Source organism: Ambystoma mexicanum, chromosome 8, assembly GCF_040938575.1.
Source record: "Ambystoma mexicanum isolate Mex_15411 chromosome 8, UKY_AmexF1_1, whole genome shotgun sequence".
Taxonomy (NCBI): Eukaryota; Metazoa; Chordata; class Amphibia; order Caudata; family Ambystomatidae; genus Ambystoma; species Ambystoma mexicanum.
In genome coordinates this window covers 393207866-393228371 of record NC_090929.1, presented here as the reverse complement: position 1 = coordinate 393228371, position 20506 = coordinate 393207866, and the positions used below count along the sequence as shown (strand labels likewise).

Here is a 20506-nt window from a genome sequence, read left to right as displayed (position 1 = left end):
GTCTGTCGCCGCTGCTCTTCAAACTTTACATCCGGCCCCTTCTCAATCTTTTGAACAAACGTGCAATATACGAATTACGCTGGTGACACTCAGGTTGTTATTCAGTTGAGTGGCTCATACAGCAGCGATTCGGAAACCATTAACCGAATATATAAGGCCATACAAGATTGGATGGCTTGTAATTCTCTTGCTCTTAATGATAAAAAGACTGAACTCCTTATTGTGGCATCTAAAAACATCCGGGAAAAACTTGATCCTAACTACGCCTCTTTCCATATTGCCAATAACACCATCATAGTTCAAAAGAAAGTCAAAACCTTAGGAGTATTACTTGATGAAGAACTCTCCATGAAATCCCATATTTCTAGCATTAAATCTAGTTGTGGTGCTATAAACAAGAGAATTAGATATATTCGACCATTCATATCGGAAGAGAACTGTGCTCTATTGTCCACTGCATTGATAAATTCAAGATTGGACTATTGTAACAGCCTCCTGGCGGGCACCACAGCCTCTAACATCCAATCCTTACAAGTGGCACAGAACAATGCTGTGCGCAATATTTTCAATCAGTCATGTTGCACACACATCTCTACTTTTAGGAAAAAACTCCACTGGCTACCTGTCAAACACCGCATAACGCATAAGATGCTTACTACGACCCATAAATGCCTCAGTCTCAGCGGTCCAACCTATCTGTCATCCCGTATAGGCATCAAACCTAACGGAAGGAACCTTTGCTCTTCTTCTGCGGTCACTCTCAATTATCCTAAATTTAGGACAGCCAAATTTGGAGGTACTACATTGGATGCTCAGGGTCCCATTTTATGGAACACACTTCCAGCTGTTGTACGGCAGATCCAGAGCTATGCAGCGTTCAAACGTGCCATAAAGACTCACTTATTTAACCTGGACTAATCTCCTGACTCGCTTCTCCATCTGCCTCTTATGCTTGTTTGTCTTTGTCTTGTTCTTTGTGCGCCCTGAGGCCCACGGGCATGTTGGCGCGTTACAAAAATTAAAATAAATAAATAAATACATTTCTGAGGCTTGCAGAATCTGCTTAGATCACATGCTGTGCATAGGCCGACATCTAGTGGAAGCTGCGGAGTATTACAGTTTGTTTTTCGAAACTCGAAAATGGGTGTAGACACAGGGCGTGCCAGTAATACTATCACTAGTGTGACGTCCACTGTACCCATGAACCCTCACGCGTGTAGGACCCTCTGATTGTTTTTTTTCCGCCATACTGGTCGGAAGCATTTCGCGGAGTTCCCTGGCCTTAGCCATACTTTTGCAAAATATCGTTATATTTTCCCCTTTCTCCACCCCAACGTCGAGTCACCGAACTTCCAGACTCGACGCCGGCCCGGAGAAGAAATCCACCGTCGAGAGCTGCATGACTGATTTGGGCCTAGGAAGGCCTCTGGCCTCGGCCCTGCAAGTAGGGAGAGTGGGGGGTGGACATACTCTACACTCTTTTGGTATATAGGTACATTCTTATATATTCCTACACTTATCAGCCCGCTGCCACAAGGTGCGTATGGAGGGTACCCCTTTCCAATTCTGCCCAAAGTGCAACCGCAAGTACCCTTGGGTTGACACACGCCACGTGCAATCTCTGCTTGCCGAGGGACCACCCCGAGGCGAACTGCAGAGCATGTAGTAGGTTTAAACCGAAAACACTTAAGGACCGTTCGATCAAGCGTTGGGCCCACCACGCCAGGCGTCAGGAGGCCATGTCAGCGGAGGGCACCTTCAGCGATGGCAGCAACGCCGTGCTTTCAGACGGCGAGGGCAACGTGGCGTCAAGAGACAGCCGAGCGCAAGTCCCCGACCTCGGAAGGTCGTCTGGCAGGGCGGCTATGGGGAAGACCCCCAGCGACACAAGCGCTACCCACAGCACTTCCACAAAACACATGAAGTCCAACCGAGACTCGACGCACACGTCGAGTTCTCGGAAAGAGGCACATAGAGAACGGTCCGAATCGGTGTCCTCTGGGCGTTCTAGATCGCCGCATGACTCCAGGCAATCATCCACTGTTGCCAAGAGCGCCTTGCTTCCCAAGGTAACGGAAGTTCGATCGTCGGAAGTCCGCCTAACTGCGGCTCCCGAGTCCCTTCCTCCATGTTCTAAGGATAGAGACACTACCCCCGAACCTCGACGCCAGGCATCGGAAGGCTCCGAAGTGGCGAAAAGGCAGGGAACACACTCTTCCGCCCACGGGGAGGGGGGAATACAACAAAGGAAGCAGTCTCAGCCTCCTTACACACCTCTAAAACTTTCCACTCCACATAAACAGACAGACAAGTCCCAGTCTTCTGTTATCCCAAAGACCCCTGCTAAAACCAGTAAGTCTAGTCAGGATAAGGCGGAGAAAGTCCCAGAAAGGGTCATTCCCAGTTCTAAAGAATGGTCTAGTGATGACACAGACAGGGTTATGTCAAGGATGTCATCATTGGCAGATTTTTACGCAAAAAACCCTGAACACTTTCTCTCCTATACTCCCGACGGGTCAGCACCCTCAGGCTCTAAGGATCCAATAGCTCCAAGTAAGAAGTCCCGGTTTGAAGCCCCAACACAGTCTTCGGACCCCTTCTATATACAGCCCTACTCTCAATATAAAGGGGCTACATCCTTTTGTGAGGATCCAGATTTGGGCATGTTGGAAGAGCAAACTGGTACGGGCTACTATGGGGATGATGAGGACCAAGAAGAGGAAGAGGAAGACCCTGAGACCTACAGAGTAGATTCCCCGGTAGAGAAAGAACCCCCGATTACCGACTCCACTGTCGACAATCAACCTATCCTTAATGAAGTTATGTCCCGAGCGGCAGAACACTTCCACATTGACACCCAGGGTGCTCAGGAAGAGAGTGACTTCGCTGAGGAGTTAGTAGGATAAAGGAGACCTGTTGCACAGGCCATCCCTATCCTTAAGTCTATTCAAAGAAGAATAGACCCTTCACTTGTAAATCCAGGGCAGTGAACCCAAGGATTGAGAAACTTTTCACGGCAGCCCAATCAGACCCACTATACATAAGGGGGCATCTGAAGCCGGACTCCCTGGTAGTTACAAACACCTGTAAAAGGACGGGAACACCCTTGTCATCGTCCGAAGCTCCTCCCGACAAGGAGAGCAAGAAACTATATGGGTTGGGCAGGAAGGTAGCCCCCACTTCCGCCTACCAGGCAAAGATCGCCAACTCCACCACTCTGTTGGCCAGTTACAACTGCCACTAGTGGGAAGAAGTCGCGGCACTCATAGACTCTGCCCCAGAACCCTTAAAGAGCCAATTGGCACGAGTTTCCGCGGAGGGAAGAGCTGTGTCCGGTTGCATTTTAAAAGCAACCTTTGATGCCGCGCATAACCCCGGCAGATTGATAGCAGAAGGGACTGTTATCAAGAGACACGCTTGGTTACGGCAGACTGGATTCAAGGCTGAAACACAAGCATCATTGTTAGATAAACCGGTGGAGCCGGGTCTGTTGTTTGGTAAGGCGGTCGAGGACGCGCTGAAAAATGCCAAGGATGAGTATGAGACACTCAAATCCCTAGGCCAACTAACCAAAAAAAAACCTAATCAAAGAGCGAATGGCAATTTTCGTCGCCCACGCGGACACAATTCCCAGAGAGGATCCAGGTGCAGGGTACACCATGGAACAATAACAACCAGCAGTCTACCCAGGGTTATGGCAGGGGTAATAAAAGAGGACGTGGTAAGGGTAGAGGCAGCCCCAGTAGAGGCGGCAGCACGCCTCCACCAAAACAGTGACGCTCAGTTCAGGGTCCCTTCTTATGCAACCCCAGTAGGGGGACGCATTTCCAACTTCACCCAAGCTTGGGAAGGGATCACATCAGACAGATGGGTGCTGTCCACAGTATCCGCAGCGTACTGCATAGAACTGTTAGAGCGTCCCCGAAACCATCCTCCACGACAAAAAATACATTCTTTGGACCACCTGAAGATCCTCCTCAAGGAGATCGTCAATCTGCTAGCAAAGGACGCAATAGAACTCGTCCCGGGATACCCAGGTAAACAAGGGTATTTATCCAACTTACTTCCTTGTGCCAAAGAAAGATTTGACAATGCGCCCATTATTGGACAGCCTGCAAACAAGTATGTCAAGCCCCAAAAGTTTCGCATGACTACTCTCCAGGAGGTAATAACCCTCCTAAAAAAGGGGGATTACATGGCAACATTGGACATGAAAGATGCCTATTTTCATATTTCCATGTTCCCAGCGCACAGAAAGTACTTGCACTTCAAGGTGGACAGTCGGCACTACCAGTTCAAGGTACTGCCCTTCGGGATAGCTTCGGCTCCAAGGGTATTCACCAAGGTACTGGCAGTAGCGGCAGCACACCTACGCAGGCAATCCCGATGTACCCTTACCTGGACGACTGGCTCATCACGGGGGAGACCCCAGTAATTTGCAGAATAAACATTCAAAGGACAATCGACCTCCTCTTCGAATTGGGCTTCTCAATAAACGAGAAAAAGTCAAGTCTGGTGCCAAGCACCTCTAAACAGTTCCTAGGAGCTATCCTAGACACTCGAGAGGGGTTGACCTTTCCTTCCGAGGAAAGAATTAGGAATATACTGCTGCAAATTCCGCAATATCAGTCCGGTCGCCAGATAACGGTACGCAAAGCAATGCGTTTGCTGGGCATGATGGAGTCATGTATTTACCTGGTCCCCCACGCGCACCTAGGCATGCGTCCCATGCACGAATGGTTGGCGAAACAGTGGTCTCAGACAAGTGGTCAGTGGTACGATCTAGTGGTTGTTTCGCCAACACTTGTACAAAGCCTTCACTGGTAGACAAGAGAAAATCTGTCCAAGGGGAAACCCTTTTACGATCCCGAGATACAGGTGGTAGTCACGCATGCCTGACAGGGTGGGGAGCTCACCATCTCCACCACACAGCTCAGGGTCTCTGGTCTCTCAGTGGCCAAGAATCACATCAACCTGCTAGAGCTTCTGGCACTATTAAGAGTGCTTCAAGCGTTCGAGCCCTACCTGCTAAATCCGTCAGTGCAAATCCGGACGGACAGCACTACAGCCATGTTTTACCTGAACAAGCAAGGAGGGACTCGTTCGCCAAATCTGTCCAAGCTTGCCCAGAAAATTTGGATATGGGCACTCAGACGGAACATCTTCCTGTCATCGCAACATGTTCCAGGGGATCTCAATTCTCTAGCGGATGCTCTGAGCAGAGACCCCCTCCAAGAGGAACACAAATGGTGTCTACACAGAGAAGTCGTAAAAGATATCTTCTCTCAGTGGGGTTTCCCCACTATAGACCTATTCGCCACAAGCGAAAACAGACAATGCCCAGGATTTGCATCCAGGTTCCCCCAACCAGACTCCCAGGGGGAACGCCCTGTGGATGAACTGGTCAGGAATGTTTGCGCACGCTTTTCCACCAACTCCTCTCATCAGGAAAGTGGTCAACATGATGAACAGAGAATCGATGACGCTCGTCCTGGTTGCTCCCATGTGGGCGAGACAACCGTGGTTCCCACACTTACGCAGATTAGCGGTGTGCGAACCCATCAAACTTCCGGCCTGGTACAACATACTGTCCCAGCACCAAGGTCAAACAGTGCATCCTCAACCCAACTCAATGAACCTGGCAGCATGGCACCTGAGGTCATAGAGTTCGGACATCTCAATTTACCACAGAGGTGTATGGACATCCTAAAAGAATCTAGGAAGCCAAACACGAGGCACTGCTACTTTGACAAATGGAAGAGATTCGTTATCTGGTACCAGAATAAACAAATCAACCCAGGTGATTGCACTTCTTCCACTATTGTTACATACATGCTCCACCTGCTGGATGCAGGACTGGTTTTTAACTGGCTGAAGGTACACCTGGCAGCTCTGTCGGCATACACCACTTCCCATAACAAGGTGTCGTGGTGGAAAGTACCAGTAGTTAAAGCCTTCATGGAAGGAGTAGAGACTTCACCCTCCTATTTCAAACCCACCACCAGGATGGGACCTTAACGTGATACAATCTAAACTCATGGGCCCCCCATTCGAGCCCATGCATAAAAGCAGTCTCAAACACCTGACTTATAAGATGTCCTTCTTAGAAGCAATTACATCTATAAGAAGGGTCAGTGAAATTCAGGCTCTGTCAGTGCAAGATCCCTTCTTTACTGTCCATAAAGATAAGCTGGTTTTACGCACACACCCTAGGTTCTCACCTAATTTTGGTTTTACGCACACACCCTAGGTTCTCGCCTAAGTTTATTTCCAAATTCCACGTGAACCAATCCATCGAGCTTCCGGCTTTCTTCCAAGATCCACAAAGCTCGGGTGAGGTGAAACTACACACCCTAGATGTGCATAGGGCTGTCCTCTACTATGTAAACAAGACCAGACCGCTAAGGAAAACAGACCAGCTGTTTGTCTCCGTAGCTACAGGCAGAGAGGGGGATCGTGTCTCTAAAGGTGCCATCTCTAAGTGGATTATTAACTGTATCCAGCTGTGATACTCCCTTTTTGAAAAAACTCTGCCTTTCACGCCGAGAGCCCACTCTACAAGAGGCATTGGGGCCACTCTGGCTTTCATTGCAAATGTCCCCCTTGACACCATTTGCAAAGCAGCTACTTGGAGCTCTATTCACACTTTTACTCAGCACTACTGCATTGACACCCATTCCAAGACAGATACCCAAGTGGGACAAGCGGTTCTAAGACATTTATTTGCTCATGACCCTTCCCACATCCCACCTCCTTCTTCAGGTACTGCTCGCTAATCTATGCACAGCATGTGATCTAAGCAGATTCCACAAGCCTCAGAAGGGATACATTACTCACCGTAATCGTATTTCTGATGCTTGTATCTGCTTAGATTCACATGCGACCCACCTTTCCTCCCCTCTGAGAGAAGGCGCATGGATGCTTGTAGTCTTACCTTTCTTTCTATCTGCTTGGATTATCTGTACTCACGATTCTCCTCATGCTACCTCATGTCAGAAAAAATACAATCTGAGGGTCCTACACGCGTGAGGGATCATGGGTACAGTGGACGTCCCACAAGGGATAATATCACTGGCACACCCTGTGTCGACGCCCGTTTTGGAGTTTCAAAAAACAAACTGTAATACTCCGCAGCTTCCACTAGATGTCGGCCTATGCACAGCATGTGAATCTAAGCAGATACAAGCATCAGAAATACGATTACGGTGAGTAATGTATCCCATATAGAGGTGCCGCGCCCCGTGACCTTAGTCCCTTTTTTCTGCACACACTGCTTGCTTTAGGAACACCCTTTTCTTTTGAGGTATCCTAATTTCGTGTTCTTTCTGTTATGCTGAATCCATTGACGTCTTTAAGATTTAAATACATTGACTTACTTGGTTTCCTCCAAGGGGAAGGCTATGCTATGTTATGTTAATGGCTCTTGTACCACACACTTTTGCCACTTGCGTGGTCTCTTGGCGCTCTGGCGGGTCTGCAATGGAAGGAGGGTTGGGGGGTTATGTTAGTGGGATAGAGGGGGAGAAGAGCAAGAGAGCTTTGATGTGCTGTTGGCAGCTTCAATTCGGAGCAACAGGTCACTGAGTGTGGGTGTGTTTTCGGTTGGCAGCCGTCACGTGGTGTTGAGGTGTGATTGTGTATGGTATGGGTTCATGTTTGGTGTTGTGAAGTGTGTGCAGTTTGTGGTGCGGTGTAGGTGTGGTTGTGTTTAGTTCAGAGTTTGAGGGAATGCAGAATGGTGAGTTTTTAGTATGGCTATTTAGGAGTAACACATTTCCTTCCCCCAACAATCCATCCAAGTGTGGCACATTTTGACACCCCCAAAATTCCATCCGAGTCCGATAAATTGCCTACCCCCAAAAATCCAAGCTATGTTGAGAGTGAGGCATCCTTCCTCCAGAAAGTCGTCTCTGATTTACAACTCTCTCAAAAGATCGAACACCCTGTCTTTTTTTTTCGTCTGCCTCACCCTTCCAAGGCAGAGAAACGATTCCATCAACTGGACCGAGTACAGTCCCTAAGCTACTATGTCTCTCGAGAGACCGGGAGAGATGATCAGATTTTTTTGTTCATTATACTGGTTCTTGTGCTGGTAGGGCTGTGACCAAACAGACCCTATTGAAGTGGATCATCTGTATCACAGAATTATATGATCAGGTTTGTAAGGATGTGCATAAAGATCTTGGGGCACATTCCACCAAAGGGTTAGCTGCCACTTCAGCTCTTCACTGTGGTGTCCCTGTTCTGGACATTGGCAAGCTTCTTTGTGCTTCTTTGCACAAGTTTGATAAGCACTAATGCCTGGAATCTCAGTCAAGCCCGAACGCTCATTTTGGCAGGTTTCCTGAAGAGTTTTCTGGTTTAGGTGGTGTCCTTGCTATCTTGCTTGCTCTTTTCCCTCCTCCAAGTCTATGTACTGCTTTGGGAGTCTACCTGATTAATCAGTGAAAAGAATTAATCCATTAGAAGAACAAATTACTTCCGTGGGAGGAGCATCAATCAGAAAGAACATTGCTGAGAGGTACGTTTTTTGTTCTGTCGGGACAAATGCACTTGCTTCTGGGGTTCAGGATGCAGGGAAACAGCCCAGAATGTTAATTTCTTTGCCCCACACCCTCTTATCTTGAGAAGTAGGCTTTTACTCTTCTCCTTTACATTCTCAGATATTCTCAATTTCTGACCCTTCAAAAACTTATTTGAAGTATTTTAATGGGTAACATTTTACTATAGAGCTCATGGTGGTTTTTTTATTTTCATTTAGGCTTTTCCAGTTCACTTTAAACAATTTAAATTACACGTTTTGTGTATTGTTACATCTTTACTTATTCAATTGTGCCTTCTCCACATTTGAAGTAGTGGGCCTTGCCCTCACCCTGCTACCCGCAGAAAACTAAAGTTTTGTTTTAGTGCTATATTTTCCCCTTTTGTGTAGGATTTCTCAAAACTGCTTGGGTGGTACTGGCAGACCTTACAACCTTATCCAAAGCATGTGAATCCTGGTGCATTCCTTACTGGAAGCTATTTATAAGGGCCATATTTCACAATGCTCCGCTAGGCATTTTCGAAAAGAGACACTGTGTAAGCCTTATTAATAGCACATGGAATTCGTTACTGACCTCTCAGCCAATCAGAATGTTTAGAGTGTAGTCAATAATTACTGGTATTGACTGCATTCTGAACATTCTGTTTTCAGAAGCCCACAGGGAAACAACAATGCATTTTCCAGGCAAGATTTTGTTTCAGCTAGACACTGCCTCCCTTGCAGGACCTTTGTAGATGCCCATGCTAATTGACACGTGAGAGAGTGAAAAATATAGGAAAATGCGTTCACTTTCTTATAGAAAAAACGCACTTGTTTACCTCATGCATGCTCATGTTAAACCTGTTCCAGTTCAAATATGTTGCACTGACCTGAAGAAATGTAATAAATACAACATCATCAAACCAAATTTAATTTACTAACTCAGTTTATCTGTTTACTGACTCCTAAGGCACCATTTTTTACTTCAGCGCGAATTCTCCAGAACATTTAGTGCTACTAGTCTACCCCCATGTGCTAATAGCCTTATAGAGCTCGGGAGGGATCATTATGACCCACCTCCAAGTGATGCCCTGTGGCGAGCGACCCCTCCCTTAGTCTATGAGGCTGTATTGATGATTGTCCCAGATTCTGGTATGTGCGAAGAGGAATTGAATTGTTTATTTTCTCACTAGATCGTCTATTTCAATCTCACAAACGCTATCACACAGTGCCAGTGTCGAAGGGGCTGGGTATCGGCAGTATGATCCGGTTGGTTTAGAAAACTCGGAAAAGTAGTTCTCGCGGTTACTCCACTTTCATGGACGTGGAGCACCTGTCCATGTCTAGTTTGACATGTAGTTGCCCTCGTCTGAACTGTGAATATGAAATAGTAGCAGTAGTGCATCACCATTGAGCTTGAGGCGCTGCCCCGTGTGGGACGCACACGCGGCGCGTGACGTTGCACGCCGCCGCGTGCTGCATAAATAAACGGGGCGTTCCCGGCCGCAGCAGAGCGACCAGGAACCCCGAACTGGAAGGACATGTGAGCTGAGTGGTCCTTTCAGGGTGGGGGCCTGCGGGCACGCATGGGGCCAAGGACAGACCCCCAACAGAGCTGAGCTAACCGGGCTTCACCCACCCCCCACCCACATTTGGGCTCTGTTGACTCGACCTGGCTGATCTACAGAGCCGTGGCCGGACAGAACAGCACCCTGATGTTAAACGGCGCCTGTGCTTCGCTGTTAACGTAAAGTATTTCACTGTTAGCACCTGCATTCACATGTACGCATTTATAGACAATTGAAATCGTGATGTGGAGTTAATACTTGCCTGCGAAGGAAGGGCAGAGAGGGGACAGGTGACCACTCATTCTCTAAGCAGTCCTTATTAAAGGAGAGTGTTAACTGATTGTGACATTGAAGCTGCACTGAATAGTCTCATTGGAATACGCGAAGAAGTTCGATGCCCCCCCACACACTTGTTTGCTCTCCCCCACCGTCTCTGAAGTTAGCGCCTTTTCCAACACTTGAAGGGTTAAATCTCCTATTCAGCCCCCAAATGTAGGTCTTGTTACGCCCCTGAATAGTGTTTATTCTGTGGACGCTGGAGTTTGGCAAGCTGCGCTTTACACCTGCTGCTTTCAGTTTAAAGAAAGGGCCTCTACAAAAGTCAATATTTCTTCTCTCAGTGGAAAGAGCACCAGAGTGATGCCGAAGTCGCAGAACTTGCGTTTCCGGTTTCTATCATTGTTTGTTTCCACTTTAGACAAAGGGAGGCGTCCTGCTCTGCCTGTGGCTGCGCAAACACCGAGCCGCAGCAGACAGGAGCGTATGGAAAGCATTCCTCGGGGGCGACGGGTTAAAAAAAACAGCTTCCCTGGCGTTGCATTATTGGAGGGTAAGGGCAATGCATTATTCTGCGCCGACAATTTTAAACCTTATACTCCGTTTCTGTAAAATGATAAGTCACCTTTCCTCTGCGTACCCGCCTTTCTGTATAAACTGCCACGTGCGGGACGTGGTAAGCGCGGGCCATTACAAAACAAAATAGCCACGTGCTCTTGAGAGACTGCCCTCAGTGGAGGTCGCATTGGCTTTCAGGACTCGCGTGCTTATGGGGCGCCCTCTACCTGGTGCCCGACGTCAGATTGACACCTGCATCTTGTGTGCCCCTCCCACCCCTAGAAACGGCACTGTGGACGTTTGATTGTTTTTTGAAAAACGTTGTAGAATATTTCACTTCTAATCTTTCTGTGGGATTCTTGACTTTAGGAATATTTTGAAACGTCCGTATTCGGGTCATTATTCACATTACGTGACGAAAAAAATGTCCTATAGGATGGTGCGTTTTTCTCACGTCGTGGACACGGGAGCCTGATTGTGACACATTATTAGCACCGACTCTTTCCATTAAGTGTGAGGCCTTTTGGCTGGTGCAATGCGTTATCATTTACCCTGTGGCTTTGGGGGCCATGCAAATACACAAAAAAATGCATCACGGCTATGAGGAAAGCACTGGCCAAGTATTGCTTGGAGAGGGGGATAGCTGCTTACCATGCGGTGGGAGCTCAGGCGCCGCATCTGTGCACAGCTGTTCACAGGCAGTGAAAAATCACTTTGTTCGCTTACCCAAACAAAAGTCTCAACCCCCAGTGGAGATGAAGGGTGTTCCAAACACAGTACATCCCAGCTCAAATTAAGATTCAAGAAAGGGAAAGAAACAAAAAAGTGAACCAAAGGCAAAATACATAATGTATAAAGAGCAACTGGCAATCTAGGGCCAGCAGAGTCTTCAAATAAACGTTATCTATAAAGCTCAAAGGACACTGAAAAATGATCAGAAAACACTACTAAGTGCTTAAATCAAATTGCGATAAGGCATTGTTTTTAAAAAGAATTCATCATCAGACTTAATTATTGATCTTAAGTGTTCCCTCCAATGAGGGCTTGGACATCTGACAAAGATCTGATCTTCTTCACACGCCCAGTTAATTCTTGAGAGCACTTTGCTTGATAGCGTAGATTAGATTCTCAGAGCTAGATCTGAGGGTGTGCAACAAGGATGCAATACCCTTGGATTGACTCAGCAGTATCAAACACACAGTCTCTTGACTTCTTGCCGGGTCTCAAAGATAAATATTGATAATTAGAGAACAAATCTTTTTCAATATATTGTCTAGACATCCAATTGGGGTATGACACAGAGCTGTATAAAAAACAAATGTAAATCCAAAATTAGTATCTAATCAACCCAAACTGGGACGTGTGCAGATCAGGATAGCTGTCATGGAAAGTATTGTCACGTTGCAAGTCCTCGTAAATAGGCTTGAAGTGTGCATATCAGGGTGCAGCAAAGTTGCGTCTGACTCCAGTCTTTTGGCTAACAGCATTCCAACCACCCGTATTAGAAGGCAAACGCCATCTGAAGAACCACAGGGAGAGAATATCATTATACTTAGTCTTCCTCCTGCCTTTCGTTGTCAAGTATTCTGGCGTTGTGTTTGAACCGGTTTGGCTTGAGAATATCCTAATTTTGGATGTAGATTTGTTCTGCCTCGATAAAGACCCGCGAGGGATCGAAACACATGTTGGCTGATTTACAATTAGGATCGTTCATACCCCAATGGGAGTCTAGTCAATATATTGAAAAAGATTTGTTCTGTAATTACCAATATTTATCTTTGAGGTCAGTGCGAGAAGTACAGGCACCTTGTGTTTGGTACTATACCTTTGAGACATTCATGGGCATGTCTCCTACTGCTTGACCGCTCACTGCCGGTTTTGGATATGATCTTCACTTATTAGTACCAGCTTCCATCATTTTTTGAATAGTTGGAGTACTGTGCGCAGGTTCATTCACCTACTAGCGCCCTTTGCGTTTTATTTGTCTCAGCAGTTACCACTGGGGGCTGTGAGAGCATAGGCGTTCCTCTGAGAGGGAGAGCTGTTGCAGATAGCATCCGATCAAGATGGAAAATGCTCGGTGTGGTCCAGCAGTCACCCCCCACCCCTATGAGTGCACTTGCTGAACGGAGGAACTTTAAATTGCATTGTTTTCAGCTTTGTAGGCCATTTTAGGAATACATGTTGTTGTGATTTGTACAATAAATTCTTTGGAAAAAAACAAGCAAAGTGACAAACTGTAGTGCGTCCTGCACAATGCAAAACATTAATACCCCCTACCCATATCCCTTCTCTAAAAAAGAAAAGGCATCTGAATCCTATATAGAAATGTCATCGTGTTACACGAATGCTGGACCCAGCTACAGCAGAATGAAGTATAATAAAATCCCAGAACTCTTCTTACTAAAAAAAATAAATCAAAAAGGGTTTTGTCTTTTTTTCCTAATTCTCTTGTAGCCCCGGACAGGATCGATTTAATGCAATTTCCACTTTTGTGACAGCTGCCTGGTTGCCTAAAACGTTCACCTTGCACAGCGCTCTGTTACCTGATGCCAAACAAATGTTTTAGTGTGACGAGTCCTGGTCTTCATAGGCGTGCCACTTTGGTTAAATATTTAAGCATAATCTAATGTAACACACGATATGCCAGTGATTTCCCTGCTCATGAGGTTTAACAAGAAGTATTGCACCCGCAGTGGAATTATGTGTTCATAACAGCCATTCAGCATCCTGGTGCTTACAACTGTATCGCCCGCAGATGTGGGCATACTGCTTACATCTGTGCGCTTGGACCTGGTTACTGTTTGTACTCATAATTTGGTGTCTTATTGTAGAACCTTGTGCATATCATTTTTAAAACCTGTCCAGTTCCTCTATTTAAATGAAATAAATGCCATGGTTCCTGCCAGAGAGAGGGATGGGTTGGTAGTCCCATTACATTGTTGGTGCCAAAGGGAACGGGAGTCTGCAAGTCATGCATGAGCTGTGGCTGCTGAGTATTTTTATTTATTTATTGAAGGCGCAGGGTGTTTCGACCAGGAATACTTAAAAAAAAAAATTAAAAAAAATAAATTAAAAAAAAAGGAAACAGTTAACAGGGGCCCTCCTTAGTCAGGCGTCATACATAAGTGGGGGAGGTAGTGATCAACTGACTGGTGTTGTGGGGAATCCCTCGAGCAGAGAGTGGGGAAGGACATACAGATACATAAAGGGACTCGATATATACAGGGTAGTATTAAAATGGAGGGTGCTGCCTTTTGGTTCAGGAGGTGGAGCTTGAGTGTTGATTTGAAGGCTGGATAGTAATAGTGACTTTATCATGGAGGAAGAGAGTTCCAGTGGTGCAGGGTGAGGAGAGCGATGGAGTGGAAGCCAAAGAAAACAGTGTACTCTGGGAACAAAGAGATTGTGGAGTGAACTAGAATACAGGGTTTTTGGAGAAGAGTAGCAGGAGCTAGTGTTTGGGAAGGAGGTGGGGAGAAATCTCATGACCAGCACTAAAGGTTTAAAAAGGTACTGGGTTTTCATGGAAAGCCATCTAGAACATTAAGTCCTTCAACATTCAGGACCAACTGGTGTCCCTGGGCCGTTCTATGTGATATTCAAAAAGTACACGAGGTCCGTGGTTGGAAACTTTACCAATTTGCAATCCTGCCCTTTGGCCTACTAATTGGAAACCAAGAGTTTTCACAAGGGTGCTAACCGTAGCGGCCGTCTGTCTGAGAAGGGAATCTATGCACGTCTTTCCCTACTTGGATGATTGGCTCCTTCTACCACTCTCTCCGATTCAGTGCCTACTGACATGTATCCTGCTCACCATCTGCAGAGCTTGCGCATTTCCCTCACCATCAAATCGTGCCAGATCATCCGTTTTTAAACACTGATTTATTGGGGCAGTTCTGAACACGTGGTTGGGCAAGGCCTTTCTACCCAAAGACCAGCCCCTCAACAAATATCCAGGCAGGACAGCACTTCCGTTCTCTGAGCAGAGTCTTGGTCTCTGCCTTTCTTCATTTTCTGGGTCTCATGGCCATCACAGAATCTCCTTTAGTGGGCCCTCAGGTATAACTAGATACGATGCTATCTTTTCTTGCAATTCTTGGCCGCATCTGACAGCCATAGATCCATCTTCAAAGGGCTGGGGTGCTCACCTGGATGATCTAACATTGTGCAGCCTGGGGTTCCCCATGAAAAAAACTGGCCCTTAGTACTTTTCTCCTCTCCCAGCAGGGCTGGTGTCTATATCCTGATTGAAAACACAGTGGCCATGCCCTGGATAATATATTTCCATTTTGGGGGGCCTGTTAATTAGACCTCTACACCCACTGTCCAACAGAAGTGTAGGTTGTGGCTCTAAGGAATTTCCCCTGCAAGGCGATCTAGGGTACACATTGATGGTAGAGTTGAACTTCAATCTTCTCTGTTATCCGGATTCCTGTCATCCTTCTGGTACTCAAGGGACAGAGGTGGTTCGGGTTCTCCCTCGTTTTGATAACTCTGGACTGGGCTTGGAGAACATGGTACCTGGAACCTCTGGTCATGTCTATCTTTGCTCACTGGCTCATCCCGGTGAGTGGGGACCTGCTCTCCTTGTTGAAAGACAAAGTCCTTCATCTGAACCTCAGCAGTCTCAGTCTTAATGCTTGGCTTTTTTTGCATTGGATGGCCCTTCATCCGAGTTTAAGCAGATTCAGCGTTAATGCTTGATTGATGAGAGTCTGAGGTACAAGTAGATAGCACGTGTCTGGCAGTGCCCTGAATGTGTTTCCTTTGGCTAGGAGGTAAGATACCCAATCAATCTACCCCTGCAGGTGGTGCAAGTTCTCCGGCTGGTGCTGTGGGGAATGGTCTGAAATCCCTAACCTGTCTGGCCTCTTCTGTTCTTGATTTTCTTCTTTTCATAGCTCAGATGGCCTCCCGATTGACACTATTGAGGGGCACATGTCTGTTCTATTCTTCCTTTAGCGGACTCATGAACAGGCCTCATTCCTTACTGTGGGGAGAAGCACCTCACTGCTCACACCAGAAAAAATATAACCCACTAGGGAAAAAAGTCCAGCACACCTCTTACAAGGAGAACAAAGTTTTATTTCTACAAAATAGAAATGTGCCAGCAAAGAGCTCTGTTGCTGCCAAAATTGGTACGAGGAACATTTTATAAAAACACACAGCGTCATCAGTGACGCAATTTACATAGGGTACAAATCCGAATGGCTGGTTGGTGTGGACCTATACATAGGCTACCTGCTCCATATAGGATGGCAGGCAATTGGTCCCAGCCCGCCTGGCCATCTTTTCCACGTGGGCTCCTCCTCACACGTCAGCAGGCACGATGTTACAATTAATTGCTCGTTGGGAAAAGAAAAAAACAATACATTCTCTATCTCTGATCTAACGTGCACCTGGCACTGCAGACATGGGCTAAGAAGATAGCTTGAGTCCATTGCTTCTAAGTACAACTTGATTCCAGACATGTTGACACCCGCCCAAGAATTCCCACCCTCGTTTTAGCCATGTAGTTTTATCTTTCCCAGCACCTCGCAGCACAAATCATGGGACCTATGGTGAAGGCAATTGGTTCCTGTTTTCTGATCTTTTCTGATGGATCGTGGGTCTAACAGTTTTATGGTCGGTAGTCTGGGACTGGCTGGTACTTTGAAATGTCTGGTTTCTTGAGTATTTGAATTCTATTACTTAGAGTTGAAGCGGGGAAGGTCGGAGGCTCATGCCCTCCTTCTCGTGGGATTGCTTTTTACAGAGATCTCTCAACTCCCCCTCCACCCCCTTGTGGCCTTGCAGGGCGCATTGTTTCTGGGATACGAACACTGGCAACATGAGACAATGGAAGATCTATGAATCTCTCTGCAGCTCTGTCCTTTCTCACCGATGCCCATGCAGTGACCTATTCTCGCATGCAATCACTTACTTCCCCATGTGTGCCTTGGGGCCTGTGTCCCTAACTGAAGTGCAACGCTTGGCCTCAATTTTAAGATGGCTGCTGTTAGTCAATGTGGCGTTTGATTCCCCATGTATACCAGAGTAGAAAAGTACATTACACTCCTGCATAACAGTCCCTAGCGATACCCACCCCACCCCTCCCCCTGTATCCTCCCAAGCCCCTACTGCACAGACCCAGGCCTCTGCCTCATCCGAAAGCGCAGAGAGGCCTGGGGCAAATATCCCTCCTTCCCAACTACTGTCTCAACTGTTATGCAGTTTTCAGCAAGTTAACTAATCAGTTTTTAACATGAGCAGTTCATTTTTCCTGCATTGGATTTCCACCACTTTTTTAACGTTTCCAATGGCGGCTCGAATTGAGTCTTTTCATTCTTGCCCTTTGAGGCTGCTCACCCTTATTTTGACTTTCCTACTTGTCATTGCTTCCACACAGTTGGTGGGTGAGTTTCAGGCTCTTTCTGTGAAGCCTCCTTACCTAGTCTTCTCCAATGAAAAGGTGTAATTGAGGGTTATACAAACCTTATTTCCAGAGGCCGCAAAGCACTTTCACCTTTACTAGAAGATCCATCTGCCATCTTTTTCCCTCCACCTTCTCTTTCTAAGAGAGAGGAGAGGTTTCCTCATCTGGATTCAGCGACTATGTCTCTTGGACGAGACACATCAGAAAGGATGGCCAGCTTTTTGTCTGCTTTGTCGGTTCTCACATTGCCAAGTGACTGCAGGTCCTATGGCTCATTCTACCAGATGTCTGGTGGCTACAACTGCTTTACAGAGTAGTGTTTGTGTTGAGGAACATATAATGGGAAGCATTGTAAGCTTTGTTGCATAATTTAGCGAAGCACAATTGTCTGGAATCTTTCGCAGATTCGGATGCCCAGTTTGGTTGTGCAGTGCTCCGAAATTTCCTGCTGTGCATAGTGATTCCACACTCTGCTCACTCCTTAACGTTCTGTGCTGCTTTGGGATTCCTTCGATATTAGAAAAACAAATTACTTGCTTTCAGTAAAGTCCTTTCTGATGGATTCGTTCTTCATTCCTCCTTGACCTTTCAGCCTATAGCTCATTACGGATAGTTCTAAATCTGTGGCAGCTCTGCTGTTCCTCAACCTCGAAATGTGGAGAAAGCTGATCAGAACTGAGGAACAATTGCCTATGTATTTACCACCCGTATTGTCAAATCTGGATGCATGGGCGCTGCCAACAGCTGAACCATAGGGCTCTCCCTGGTGGCTGAAAATGTTTTCAACGCCGGACCCTTGCCTGGAGGATATTTCTATGATGAGCAATCTATGGAAGGTCAGATTAAAAAATACATCAGAGAAAACATTATCACCAGGAAGTGATTAGTTCTAATTCTTTTCTTCCCAACTGGTTGAGTATTTAGCAAAATGCCCATTGTAAATGTGGCACAAAACGAGCACAGGCTTTCACATTTTCATTCTGGTATGTACCCTTTTGTTTCTCCTTTCCTTTGAACTAATAGGATGTCTGGCAGTGTTACGATAGGGATGCTGCAAGAGCCATAAAGAAGCGCATTGAATACTCATGGGCGATCATGGTGATTAAGTTCTGTGCTTTCCGTGATTTCTTGTTGAATATGTTTAAACTGATTTTAATGTTATGCAAGCCTTTTTCTGTGAATTCATTTCTCACTGATTATGCAAAAATTGTGTAGTTTGAATATTTTAGTAAAACCTGCTTACACTTGCATAAAATACAGAATTCGTTTTTCTTAATTTTAAGATGTTTCATCTTCTTGCCGTTAGTTTTAGTTAACTGTCACAAATCTTCTAAAAGATAGTCAATTCTTTTCACCCTTAGATGTTTGAAGCAGAAGCTGAAAGACAGTGCAGGATGCCCTCTGAGAATGGGAAGGAGGAACTATTGAACAAAATGTTTTCTCCCGAGGAAGGACCAGTGGAGCTTTTGCCAGAAACCAATGTGCCATCTGTCAAAAATTGTCTCCCAGAGGCGAAAGTGGTGACTGTAGAAGCCCTTCAGAAACAGCAGAATTGCTCTCCAGAAAGAGGCAGGACCACATTTGTCATTCCTGAGTTGCGTTTAGATACAAGTTTCAATCAGAGTACAGAGGTCCTTTGGGATGAGAAAGCTGCTGTCACAGATGAGGACAACGGTGATGATGATCAAGAGGAGGAGGATGATGATCAAGAGGAGGAGGGCGATGATGATGATGATGATGAAGATGACGATGATGAAGACGAGGACAATGATGACAATTACTTGGGGAGAAATGATCCAAAACGTTCCAGTATGATAGAAACCTCTGGTTGTGAGAAGTCTTACACTTTAACTGTTCAAAACTCTCTACGGCGTAGGACACACAGTGAAGGTAGTCTCATGCAGGAAGCAAAAACAAATTGTTTTACATCTGACACTACGCTGAACTGCACGGACAACGAAAATACTAAGAACAGCTGGGCCCTTCCCTCCCCAAGGACATTGAAAAAAGAACTCACCAAAAATGGGGGATCAATGCATCAGCTCTGCTTAATCTTTGCCGGCAATAAGAAAGTAAGTCACCCCTTTATATTTTAAACATGATGACCATTATTATTATTTTCATATGCAGATTTGATTGTTTTAATTTCAAACATACCTTTTTGTATTTTGTTCAATTTTAAGATTTGGGTTCCTTTCACTCTGCCTTAATTCCATTATTCAAAATATGCCCCATGTCATACCCATGTTAGCTGTGATAAAATTTTCCAAACTTTCTTCCAATCTCTTTCAATCTATTCTTTAAAAGTCCATCTCTGACATCAATAATGGATTTCTTTGCATTCTACAATGCCTTTTGGGTATGGAGTGGACTTACGACGAACATATGTTTAAGAAACAGATTTATGCTTGGATACCATTATAAACAGATGGTGATACATCAATCCTAGATCTATGGAGTGGGTTGGCTGGGAATGTTTGATAAAACATCCATATGCCATTGATAGTGTCTTATAGCTCTGTAGACGTCTCGAAGTGTGTAAATGCATAGTTCTAAGTTCTGGCATAACTTGATCTTGGTAAAGGAGTGAGATGTAATCTGTGTTACAGGTTAAAAGCAAGTGGTCAGGGGTATGTCATGGAGTCATGAGTATGACAGGCACTTAAATACCTTTATACTTACAACAATGGCATTAGAGACCTGATCTATTCCTTTAAACCTTGAGAAATTGAGAATACAAAGTCTGGAAGAGGTGTCTAAGGGCTGAAAACACATGTAGACTGTTTTCTCTCACTTCAAATAAAGAAAGATTGCTTGAAGCCTGTAATACACGTTTGCTCTCAAATACCAGGGATGCAAAACCACTGCACATTTAGAATATGCGACACATACTGAATCATCTTCTCTCAAAGCCCTGGAAGCAGAGATGTGGGTCCCAGAGGCAGAGCAAGGGCCTGCTGCACTTGGGCAAGCTGTAAGAATCAACACTTAGGACCACAACCACAGGTGGCTGGCAAAGATCTGGCTCCAGTCTTGGAGACTGTTCACCTCAAGTGCTCTCCGTTTAGGCAGATTGTAATGATCAAAAGTTGGACATTTAGTATTGACTAACCTTAAGTTAGATTCTCAATTTTTAAATATGCTTCAATGGTAGATTCAATGTAT

At 45.7% G+C, this 20506-nt stretch overlaps 1 protein-coding gene across 6 annotated transcripts in view; it reads left to right on the top strand.

Moving 5' to 3' along the window:
- RGS3 (regulator of G protein signaling 3) overlaps positions 1-20506 on the top strand; it is a 1502625-nt gene that overhangs the window by 1309099 nt on the left and 173020 nt on the right. For all 6 annotated transcript variants that reach the window (XM_069609876.1, XM_069609875.1, XM_069609874.1 and 3 more), the window contains one exon: positions 18703-19413. In XM_069609876.1, the coding sequence (XP_069465977.1) occupies positions 18703-19413 (711 nt within the window). The remainder of the gene's footprint in view (positions 1-18702; positions 19414-20506) is intronic.